This window comes from Amblyomma americanum, chromosome 1, assembly GCF_052857255.1.
Source record: "Amblyomma americanum isolate KBUSLIRL-KWMA chromosome 1, ASM5285725v1, whole genome shotgun sequence".
In the NCBI taxonomy this organism is placed as follows: Eukaryota; Metazoa; Arthropoda; class Arachnida; order Ixodida; family Ixodidae; genus Amblyomma; species Amblyomma americanum.
In genome coordinates this window covers 241,173,006-241,185,734 of record NC_135497.1, presented here as the reverse complement: position 1 = coordinate 241,185,734, position 12,729 = coordinate 241,173,006, and the positions used below count along the sequence as shown (strand labels likewise).

Here is a 12,729-nt window from a genome sequence, read left to right as displayed (position 1 = left end):
ACCGTGCCCACGGGCGGCAGCTGATGGCGGTTATCGATAACAGCAAACTGGCACCTCACACTCTCCACACGTGGCTGTTGACTGCGGTTGCTGATAAGCGGCGGCGGCCCGATAACGCAATCGTGTTCTAAAGGCTCTGTTATTCTCCGACATAACACGCGCGGCACTGTCATGTCACGTTGGCCAAAGCGAGACCCTCTATACTCCGACGCCGCTTGACCACCGACGTGTTCGGCGGCTTCGGCGCTCTCTGACGGTGCTGGCGTCGAAATGGAACATGTGCCTATTTTGCACCGGGCTCGTCGAAGCCGCGAACCCACAATGCACCGCGCGTGTTAGCTGTGGAGCCTGTAGCCGCTACTCGGAGGCAGCAGGCCGGACGAATGGATTTCTGCGCATGCGCGGCGCTTGTCGCTCAGCGCTGTCTCGCGTCGACGTGGCTGGAGTATAGGGGGGTGAATTTCAGTCCGGTGCAGCGTCGCCAACGTGACGTGTCCGACCACAACTGGCGCGCTTGCGCACACCGAGAACGTCGGGGTATAACAGGGCCTTAAGGGAAGCTCCAGCGTCCAGCAAGTTTTCTTTCTACTTTAAAATGCACACTTGGCGCTCAAGGGAGAGTTTATAGTTGATGGAAGGGCTGTTGTTCCGCACTATAAGTAAAGGCGAGACAAACGAGATATCGGGCATGCTACAGCATGGTTGCATTTTTGCTGCTCGGCTCCGTCGCACCGCTCTTGGTGCTGGCCTTGAGTAGCTGCTATGTCAACCCGCAAAGCTGGCATACCCTCCCCACGCGCGCGGGCGGCAGCCGATGGTGGCTATCGATACGCAGCAACCTGGTGCCCCCCACGTGGCTGCTGACTGCGGTTGCTGATAAGCGGCAGCAGCCCGATAACGCAATCGCATTCTATGGGAAACTTAAACGTCCAACAAGTTTTCTTTTTACTTTCAAATGCGTGCTCGGCGCTCAAGGGAGCGTTGATAGTTGATGGAAGGGTCGCTGTTCCAATCGAGGCAGTACCCCTCCTCGGAACGGGAGCTGTGCCGGGGAGTGTCAGTAGCCGACGGAAGAGATGACGCCATTCACGCGTAGTTTCTCTTTGGTTCTGACGCATTTGACTACTGCCGGCCGCTTTTCACAAGTTTTTAATGTAGTGCTTCGTCAGTCATCATTTGTGCTGCAGGTCCAGCAAGCGACTGGCGCTCATTCAGAGCTACATTCAAGATGGCTATCATTTTTTACGCTGAAGAAATGAACAGCCGCGCGCCGGGCCGCAAGTTTGACGTTCGCAACAGGTGATACAGGGGTGGCAGCTGCAGCGAGGAAAATTTTCAGCTGCTCCACGCGATATCGTGATGTGGTTGTTTGTGAAGTGCGGGATTTTGCTGGATGACGACGTTAGAATGACGTGCTGTGAGACCACAGCAGCGCTCACGACGGCAGCGCTAGTGAGGTCGATGGCGCAAGTATGGACAAGTAGTCCAGTGACTAATACATTTTCGTTTTGGAATGTGACCAAGTGCACACCCGCGCGGCAGCCGATAGCTGCTGGCGATAAATGGCGGCTGCTGGATAATGCTATCCCATTTAACTATTCAAGGCAAAGCTTAAACAACCTCGGAAGTTTTTTTTTATTTTTCGGAAATGTGATTTAAGGGGGGGGGCAACTTACATTTGAGCCAACTTACAATCATGTAAATGCGGTAGTTTTGTTTATTTCAGGTGCAAAGACCATAAACTATTTCTAAAAAGATAAGACTAACATTTGCTTGTTTATCACTTTCTGAAAATTTTATTTGTACTGAGTAGGTGTTCGATATTCGATTCAATATTCAAAGCCATTTTTTTCGTCATATCTGCATTCCACTCATACTCGGAAATTCCAATATTCGTGCAACTCTAGTTATCATTCATACAAGACTTACCAGAGGTGGCAGCAGCTTTTCAGGAGGAAGGTGGAGGGCCATGGTGTCGATAAGCTGCATGAGTGTAAAACAGTATTGTGACAAACGAGCAACTACACGAAACTGTGCCGCAATCCACACGTGCTTCCATAACTATGATATTTGTGACAGTGCACATTTTTCGTCTTGCAATGTACAGTTTTCTTCCCAAAATGAACATAAATGTTATGTCTAGTACCTTTGTTTCTGATGATGCCTGCAATTACTGTCATTTACACCCACTTTATTTCTGCTAATGGTTGCAACCTCAACCATGTACAGTCCCGGTCATAATATTACGGAGCACGCTTCAGTGATTCAAACTCTCACCACACCTTACCTAACGCAAATTAGGAGGTACTTCTTACACAGCTTAGCACACGACACTGGCATGTTCGCGTATGAACAGAAGACACACTCTTATCTCCTCTACGGAGCACGTGAGAAAAATTTCAAACGCCGAAGCATGCTCTGTAATATTTTGGCTGCACCTGTACCATGCCTGTGAAGTCAAACACTATAAAGTACTAAACATGGAAATAGCACACTTGACCACTGGCTAACACTGAACCACTGCTGGCAAAACTGAACGTTGAAATATGCAAAACACTTTGTGGTAATAAGAAATAAGAACACCAGGCCTTTGGTAAGTAGTCGGCTCTCAAAAGTTTGAACTTAAAGGAGACTGAAAATTTGTTCGAATTATGCAAATTCGAAGAAGGGGAGACTTTTTAATACACTTAATGTTGACGAGGCTAAAGTGTCAGTTAAGATGAACTGGAAGTTTGAATGAGGTGAGATTGAAATAATGGGAGCCCACTGTATCGAGCTTCATAAACTACAAAACTGCTCTCGAGCTTGTCCTTCGACAAGCGCAAGCTACAAAAGAAAAAATTTTCTGCCAAAGGCCACTTTTGAGAATACATGACATCTCACTGCCTCTGGGTCGACACTGGTAGGGCTTGAGATGGGCAAAGGCCGATTAAGGTTCCCACAGGTTGTTTAGCTACAAAAATAACTCACAGAAGCTACTGTATATGTGGAGCATGTACCAGTAGCTTCTGTACCAGTAGTGCAAAAGTACAAAAGGCGAAGTGGCCGTGAAGTCCTGTGAATCCAGTGTTTTCTCGTGAAGCATGAAGCGTAAGCAACTGCTGTAGAATGCTGCCATGCTGCCCGACAGCAACACCATAAATTGCGTTCTTAACGAGATGGCATGGCTTAAGCCCTTTTGTTCCAATTTCCCTGTATTGCAAATGCTCCCAACAGTGCACTAAAACAAGTATGTATAGTGTTCTTTGAACTAGAATCTTGCAGTTATTGTGCTTACGCAGGGAAGGGCCTTCTTTTTGCATTCTGCGGATGCTGCTGCATACAAATCACAGTGCCCTGAAGGAGCCACTATGCTCCAGTGTGGTGGTGGGAGATGGCCTGTACAGCCAGCTGCTGTAAGCACCCTACAGGTGTAACTGCACGTTACATTCATCTGATGCTGTCAACAAAACTCGCAGCCATCGTCACCAGCTAATTTAGTGCACTTGAGAACAACGGCTAATTACCCAGAAAATGTAGCTGACTTTTTCAGGGCTACATGACAGAAGACAACCAGCAAAAACCTTCCTCATCATTGAGGCCACAAAGCACACGAAAAGCAGCAATGCCTAGGCGCTGTTCTACAATATGAACATTTTCTTTTCAAACCACATAAAGTTAGCTAAACACCACTGTGATTACAGGTTGTCGTTTTCGCTCTGATTCCTGCTGTTCTGCTTTACTGCAACCTTGTATGTATAAAAATTTTTCAGTTTTCACAAGCTCAGTAATCATTGGCATATGGTTGTTTAACATTCCAAAGTGACTCAGGCTATGAGGGACGCGTTCAATAATGAGATCAAGCTTCAGTAGTATGCCAGGTGCCAGTACTAATGATCCTTTTTTCTTGGTGCTTGCTAGAACACCTCTACTTTTAACCAGCCTTTCAGAACATAGCTAGAAAGAGGCAATGGCAATATCATTGTTAAAAACTGTAGCAAAAATTGTGCTTCGTTTCAGAGATGGTTAATTATATTCATGCTAGTCAATTATTTTCACATCTGGGTTGAGACACTGTACAAGCATGCATATGCAAAAATTTAAGCAATAAAGAATGCAACTGCATCACAGTGAGAAACTTCTCATTTACACGCAAATAAAAAAAAAATTGCAGACACAGCTCCACTGATGATCGTGTAGTAAGGCATATACATTGCTTCATCCACACAAGTGCTGCTTCGACTTTTACACATTCAATGAGCTTGTTTTATCAGGAGAAACAAGAAAGTCAGGCTCAAGGTTCCCTATGTTCACTTTGCCCAAGTTTAACTCCCTCCTATTGCTCTCGCTGGCTTGATAGACTTATTTCAGTTTCTGAGGGTAAAATATGGAGTTGACAATGAAAATACATATGAAAGTGACACAACTGTTTTCAAAAACTAGGACTTGGTATTGGGCAAGTTTTAAATCCACATAGCACTCAAGTGCTGAGACACCTTTATTCTTCAACTTTGAAAAAGTTCACATGAACTACGCACATTAAAGTGCGCTCATCACCTTCCATGCAGTCAGCAGGTAAAGCATGGAGACTACATGAACCGTGGAGACACTAAATGTCTGCCCAGCCCAGGTACGCACTCGGAACGTACACTGCCACACACAGAAGTGCAGATAGTAGTAGTAGATACAGTGGCAAGCTATACAATTATGCAATCTACAAGAGTTAACACATGAGCATATGGCCCTTGCTCATGTGTCACAACCGGTGTCACAGTATGGCGAGTTCAGCTGTTTTATGTCTGGAGGCACTCCCCACTGCCTGTTACATACTACACTTGCTCCCAGCTGCACACTTCATCATTCACGATGGAAAGGTCCAAGCATGATGGAATTCCCCAAATTGCTCTGCTCTGCACCTTAAGCAACAAGAATCTTGCATAAATTGTGGTCTACTAAGCCCCCCTTTGCCTCCTACCTCTCCAACATGAAGCAGAGCGTAGCAATTAGGGCAATGGCATTGTGTATGTGCGCATTTATTGTGACGTGCAACATGCAAGCAGACGTGAACCTAGCAGAAAACATGCGAGGAGGCAAAGCCTCCACACTATTTACACTCTTGCTCTGCTGCACTGAATTTACCAAACAACACAAGCTAGTGTATTCTCTATCATAAAGCGCACTCAATGTGCGCTCTAGATTAAAAGAGAAAGCAAAGAAGCCTTTGTTTTTTGTGGTTACAATGGTCGGTAAATGCTTGCAGATGATAGTTACACTCTGAATTAGTTGGAAGGTGCCCAACTCTCTAGCCTAGTGTGTGAGCAAGGAAGATAGAGAATAAGGTGACGAGTGACAAGGAATGTTTATGCCTCTCCACACTCCTCTGAAATGCCTCGTTACCTGAGCTGCACAGGCGGACGGAGACTGGCAATATCGCTCATCGTCCTCATCCTCGTTCTCAGAGTCAAGGTCACCAGCTGACACTTCTTCCATGATGGGGAACAGCACCTCCAGAATCTCGGGGATGAGCTTGTGCTTCACAATTGTCTGCAGAAAACCAATAATGGATGAGGTTTGCACAAACCTTTACTGCACAAAGCAGTGTGACTATGATTATACTATGTATGACACAAGGAGAGTAACAGCAGGAAAAAAAAGTCAGTCAACTTTAGTCAATTTCCTTGGCCACAATGTGCCTGCGGATGCCCCAATATCAAATTTCTGAAATTCTGCCAGTCTGAGAAAAAGCTATAAAAAATTTGAAAGCTTGGTGCAAAGGATGAGGACGAAGAATACTTAACACAAAACTGGTGCCACCTGTCAACTGAAGTTTATTGCCAAGTTAAGGGGGGCGCGGCTTTGAAATCATGAAAACCCAAACAAAAATTGAAATTTAGAAAACATCAGATTTTGTATTTTATGACAGTGATTGGATTATGCAAGTGCGGATTTAACATTCTATGCAGAAAAATATTAAGCCGCTAAAGATTTTTGGTGAATGTCACTGCATATATCCTTCCTTTGAGTAAAACTTAAATGCAGACTCTTATCCTGTTTTGTTGTCCTGCCAGGCTTTCTGCAAGTTTGGGATAGCAATGAAGAATATAAAAATTTATTAAGTCAAAACTACTTGAGATATGTCAGTGAAATCTTGTATTTAAGCATTCAGTGCACTTTCCAGTAAGCGCACCAAATTTCACTGCTCTAGAGAAAAAAAAAATTCCACCTCAAAAACCCAAGTCCCCCATTAAGCATTTTTATACAGCTAATGTGTCACCGTCAACATTTCCCAAAAGGGTGCACGGACCTGCCGAAGAAAGCTATAAGTTCACGTGATCGATGTGATAAACAGACAAGAAAAAAAAAATCCCGTACAAGCAATGTGTTATTGCGGGCTTTCACACAATTTGAAGGAGTCTGGCAGGTACAGTGCTAATGTGGTGATTTTGGCTCAGTGCATGTTAGAAAAAATTTGCGCACTCAATGAACGAAAATGAAGCCAGTGCACTAATAAAAACAAGATAAAATACACAGAATTCACCTCATGAGTAGCATAAATGGTACCTCTTGGTTACATAAAATATGCATAGAACAGACAGGAAAGGACTGGAGAGCACAACTTGTTCCTGTGCAACAACTTGGGAGGCCACCTGGTTGACCATTGCAATCGTTGCAAAAACAGTCACCCTGGCTTCTATAACAATTTCTTCAACAGAGCGGGCAACAGGATTGAGCGAAAGATCATCAAAGCCTATTTATTCAGCCAACCTGGGGACATGCATTAGCCTGCAATATCCTTTTCTTTATCGCAATGAGCTAGAATTTCTAAGCAGATAGTTGAGGAATTATTGACATTTGTTAGGCTTTATTTATTTTTCAGCACCTCCAAAAAGTATTCGCAATCACTGATTTGAGGGTTTTAGTAAAATACTTGCCAGTCTTATGATTTCAGCTTCTATACCAATAGTTTAACAAATAAAAAATTTTCTTCACTCCTAGTTACTTATACACCTTGTAGCGACCTTAATGATCAGAATGCTTTCATTCCTCATCTATAATTTTTCACTTATTTCTTATTGTCAGTTTATATATATTTTTTTATTTTTAACTGAATGGGTTGACGACATTGGCTGATAGCTGTAGTTGCAGGAAAAACACATCGCTTTAGGCATGGTTACCAATTTAACTATCCATGTGACTCTGCCTAATGCATGCACCTTTGATACAGCGTCATAGTAGCGTGATTCTGCTAAAAAAAAAAAAAATGGTGGTGACATGTTGGCTTCATTAAAAAGGCATGGCTTGGTAGCAAACTTCATGATGATGATTATGGATTTTTATGGCGCAAGGGCATCTATGGCCAAAGAGCGACATGGCACAAGGTATTTTCGATTACGCAAGATGGTGTCAAAGACCTTTTTTTTTCCAAGCCTTTCACCCCTGACAAGTCGAGCACCAGGCCAGGGGGGAAGCTTGTACCCATTGTATCACCGGTGGGTGCCCGGCGGCGCTGGGGATCGAACCCCACACCGCCCGCATGTGAGGTGGCTGTTCAACCACTTGGTAGTAAACTTCAGCTGGTAATTGGCATCAGTCCTGTGTTGTGTTCTTTGTTCTTGTCCTTTGAACCAAACTTTCAAATTTTGAATATATACCAACTAGCCCACACCAAACAACTACTATTACACCTGAAAAACTTTCAGACGGCTATGAGACCAACTTTCTGGAAAACAGCATAAAAATACTGATGTCTAAGGCAGCAACATGACTTCAGTTTACAAAAAATAATTTCCCTGGAGTGTTTACCTATTGTTATTGAACTTATGTGGCACAATCTTTCTCTTTACCCTTTCGTCTCCCTGTCCATCAGTGAGCGCGTGTACCTGCACACATGCGTGCATATGTGTGGCATACAAAACAAGAAAAAAACATGCAAAGGGCCCCTGATTACCTCATTTTATATTCTTTACATTCAAAGGGTAATAATGAAGATCTAATCCTTGTGCCAAAAAACTAAATAGAAACCACCTTTTTCTTGAATTTGTTACACAATTAGGGTATTTCAGGTTTCTCTGTTACAGTCGAGCCCGCTTATAACGAACATGATCATCATGCGGTGTCCGGTCGTTACATCCCGAAGTTCGTAGTAAGTGGGCCACAGCTTTAAAGACAGTTGCTTGTCAAAACACAAATTTTTTTCTTTGTGAAAAAGTCCGTGATGGACATCTCTCTTTGCAGTGCAGATCCGATGAGGGAGGTTTCCAGTTTATTTAAAGCAGAAGTATGCTCTTTGCCGAGGCCCTTGGCATCGACAAGTTGTCTGAGGCTCTCCTCATCCTCATCTGATTCCTCCGCGTCACTCTCGTCCCACACTTCAGAAGCGATGCCCTCGTCCGTGCATGGTTCAGCGGTGTCGGCGTCGTCATCGACAGAAATAAAATCATTCCAACCATGACCCCCCATGTCAGAGTCGACGACGCGCTGCCACAAATCGCCGCCGGCTGGTCATCTTCCGAAGTATCAGGCTCGGCATCAGACACTGTGTCGACGAAGCCAGCCTTGGGGAAGGAGCTCCGCTCACCAGTGGACATCGCCTCCGCCCAGGCCGCTTTCATCATCTCTACCGCTGAATACAATGGAAATGGACATGGTGTTCCCGTCCGGCATCCCGAATTACAACCAGGGCCCAAGATTTCAACGAAGCCAACGAAACGTTCGCACCGCAACAAGAGTGACAAAAGCGCGCGATGGGGTAGACGTGCAACGTGTACAGGTGGCAATCAAGCTAAAGATACAGATGCACAGTGCCAGAGGAGAGAACAATGAGAGGTGTCCGTGAGCGTCAGTGCAGCCACCTCTTGGCTCCCACGGAAGGCCTGCTTCACGGAGCGTGGTCTCCGCGATCAGCACTGGCGACAGTCCGGTTGATCGTGGAGGCCACGCGCGGATTAGCAAGAGAGTGAGGAGAGGGGAGCGGAGTTGTGAGGAGGGGCGGGGAAGGCATGTCGGCGCAGAAAGGGTAGCTCGCTTCAGAGCGGCACGAAACGGTGGTGGGCAGTTCGCCTGCGATGAGGCTCAGGAAAACATAACACGTGGCGGGCGCACAAAGGGGCCAGAGGCAGGTTATCTCGCATCGCAGCGCTGGGTTTACGCCGTCCGTTCGCTGTAACCGATCAGCAGGGCTTAATGACATTCGTTATACGTGTGATTTTGTGTCACTGAAACAATGTATATTTTGATGGTTATGCAGGTCTCATTCGTTATAAGCAAAAGTTCGTCTTAAGTGGGGCGTTATATGTGGGCTCGACTGTATTTGTGGAATTAAAATATTAACACCTGTTTTACTGAAAGGCACAAAATACATCAATTTGACAAACAAGCGGCTAAAGCTAACTTACATCAAGGAAATGTCAGCTACCAAACGTTACATTTGTAGTTTCCAAAAACTACCTGATATTGTTAATGTGTGCAATTGCAGCACAGCCACACATATCCTGGACCTGTTGGACATCTCCATGCACTAACTCCTAAAGCCTGATCACCATTATCATATTAACCTTATCACCCTAAAGGTTTCAGCATCATAGGTCCTATATGGATGCACAACACAGCAGCATCGACTAGCAACAAGTAGCACTTCACACAGTTATCCCAACCAGTCTTGTGGACCGAGACCTTTAATGCATACTGCTCACTTCGAGCACCAGGTGCTAAAGTAGACTATGGGGGACCAAACACTGATTTTTAAGAACCCATTTTTTTTTTTTTTTTGCCACAACAGAAAGCTTGCTGTCAAAGGTGCTGGATCCTATCGTTTTGTTGGAAACGCTGTAGAAAATTTTTACCAAGAATTTTTAAATCAGTGCATGCACCTTTTCTTATGTATCCTGATGCAGGAAACCGTCATCAGTGAGCGCGATGGCAATCGCACGTGGGGAAAAAAGCTTAGACAAATACTGATAATATATTTCACCCACCAGACAGTAATAAGGTATATTTAGTATAGAGTAGAGTCAATTTTAGTTTCCACACCCAAAGCTGTTACGGCACAGCGATGTATACCTCGCTGACGCAAGATTTAGTAGACCGTGGTTGCTGCTCCATCCAAGAAATTCAAAACACTGTAACGCTATCTAGTTACAGAAGCTAAAAGCTCATGGTCGACGATGGGAAGGGAGTGTTGTTTTTCACTGAAGGGCACATTGGAGCGAGTTTAAACGGTAATACAGCATGACAAACACTCCTGAAAGAAAAAAAAGACTGTGTGCACTTAAAACAAATAAGTGATACTTTATCGAGATGCGGTCATGTGGTGGGCTACGCTGATAGTGATGGGTTTCACAACAAGGAGCTGTTTTATGCGATTTTGAATGCCAAATTAAAGTTATAAGCCCTAGTTTCCTTGATACTGCAGTGCTCAATTCTTATAATATGAGGCAAGATCTTTTCATTCCCGCCATTATCTCATGACATGTTTTGGTCAGTGGTCGGTTCTTTTAAGGAGAGTGATAAGGGTTAGATTACCAACAATTATGCATGCACACTTTTCTTAAATGGGATTAAGGGTAGGTGCTAGTTTTCATAAACTGCCCATATCCGCCGTTTTCAGAGGCAGAATATGTTTCTGAAAGACATGGGGTATAAACAAGTATGGCTACTAAAATCGAGAAAAACTGGGTTTTACCAAAAAACAAAGGGCCCATACATACTATACACAGTAAACACAGTAAAGAAAACTTAACATTACAGAAATTAAATGCAAACTGTACTGGCAAGAACATGATGGTCTAATGAAATACAACTTTCCCCTTGTAGATTCCCCACCTATGTCACATCTAACTTTCTTCTTGTGACTCAAATTTATTTTAATGAAGTCACAATTCAGTGAGCTTTACATACACTTTTATTTAATCATGACACATTTTTAAATATGCCAAGTGGAAGCAAATATAGAAATAAATGCCTCAAGCAAGACTTCAAAGAGAGAAAATTTTCAATAAACCACAACACACTACCCAAACAAAAGTTGTCTGATGAACAAGAACAACAATAAATGATTAAGAATATATGTTGATATGCTCCTAACTAGTCGAAAAATATTTACACAGTGGAAACAGGTTACTGCAAAAGATTTACCAGAGTTTGCATAGTGATAATCATGTCTCAGCACCATCTCCACTCAGCAATTGCAAGAGTAACCAAACGCAGAAAAGAAACCTTTTTTTTGACGTTGATCATCCAACTCAGGACAGACATGGCTCGCACACGCAGTACATCGCCACTCTTGGAGTCACTGGCAATCTGAAAAGATAAAGCTACTAATTTTGGCTGTTTGCCCAAGTCAGTTGAGAACCATGCTTCGCGTATGCAATGAAGGTCTACTGTCAGACACTTGTACAAAAATACTAGAATATTCTAGCGTAAAATCCACAGTGCTCGCAAAAGAAGCCTAGAGCTTGCTTCTTTGGCAGGTATTTGTATTTAAAATGGCACAAAAATTATTTCAGACCCCACGGTGGTAGCGTCACGCTTTCTTTTGCCTAAATGCAGCTCTCGTCCTATTCCGCACACTTTTGGTGTGTTGCCTGGAGTGGATAAGCAGACTCTCATGATAGAATCAGATAGACAAAAAGAATACTGCACCTGTGCAGATATAGTTGTATGTAAGACAATCATATGTACTTAAACGAACAATGAGGACAAACTAAGTCTGACTGTACCAATACATTACTGCATCCAATGACAAAGACATTACTTTCACTGATAATGGAGCTTTTAAAAGGGAGAGCAGGCCAAAAAAATGAAATACAGATGCCAGCATCACTGCGAAATTTTGCAAAATAAATTGCAATGCATTGTCAGTCTTTTGGGTGCGGATCCCAGAGGCTAGGCTACACCGCCATTCACTTCAAAACGGTAATCACAAAATCTGTGTCGGTGTAGATGTCTTGAGTTTGAAGTGGTGGGCAAGTTTTTAATACAATTTTTTCAGCTATAAATGTGTCTTCTGCTGCCAGACAAATGTCAACATACTCAGAAACAGACAGAATCACTTTCACTAAGAATAAAAATTTGATGGGGTTGTCCTCAGTGTCTCTTTAAATTCCTACACGTGTGATTTTTCAGTGTAGACACTTCAGTAACAGTAAATCATATCTAGCAAATCGTCATCCAAATATACATGAAGACTGAGTTTTTTCATGCATATCAATAGAGCTCATGCACAGTAAATGCATAGCACACATATACTAGAAAACAAAACTGAGCAAAGCACTACAACCCATGTGAAATACAATTACCTAGTTTCATACACACAATGCTTGCTTTCTTTGTACCCTTCAAAGCTGAAATCAAGGAAACTGATGACAAAGAATGCCAAAATGAAGAACAAAAATTTTTCATACTTTATAATTGCTTCTTAGTGGTTGTCTCTCAATTGGGAAAAGCAAACAGTTTCCTGCACTCCACCCTGACCTCACTGTATCTGAATTATACATCTTTCATCCACCACGGTGACTCAGTGGTTATGATGCAGAGCTGCTTACCCGAAAGACACATGTTCTATCCCACCTGTGGCAGTTGCATTTCGATAAAGGCGAAATGCTAAAGGCTAGAGGTGTGCGAATATTTGAAATTTCGAATGCGAATTGAATATGTTTCATATTCGGTTCATATTCGTATTCAAGAAATGATATTCGTGAATTTCCGAATATTTTGAAGTTCCTGAATACTCGGCAGCGATCGTATACCGCG

At 43.4% G+C, this 12,729-nt stretch overlaps 1 protein-coding gene across 1 annotated transcript in view; it reads right to left on the bottom strand.

The window, feature by feature from the left end:
• LOC144114825 (importin-4-like) overlaps positions 1–12,729 on the bottom strand; it is a 123,396-nt gene that overhangs the window by 77,019 nt on the left and 33,648 nt on the right. The window contains exons 10-12 of the mRNA XM_077648809.1: positions 11,194–11,277; positions 5,377–5,523; positions 1,930–1,983 (exon numbers count right to left, since the gene is read on the bottom strand). Coding sequence (XP_077504935.1) covers positions 1,930–1,983; positions 5,377–5,523; positions 11,194–11,277 — 285 coding nt within the window. The remainder of the gene's footprint in view (positions 1–1,929; positions 1,984–5,376; positions 5,524–11,193; positions 11,278–12,729) is intronic.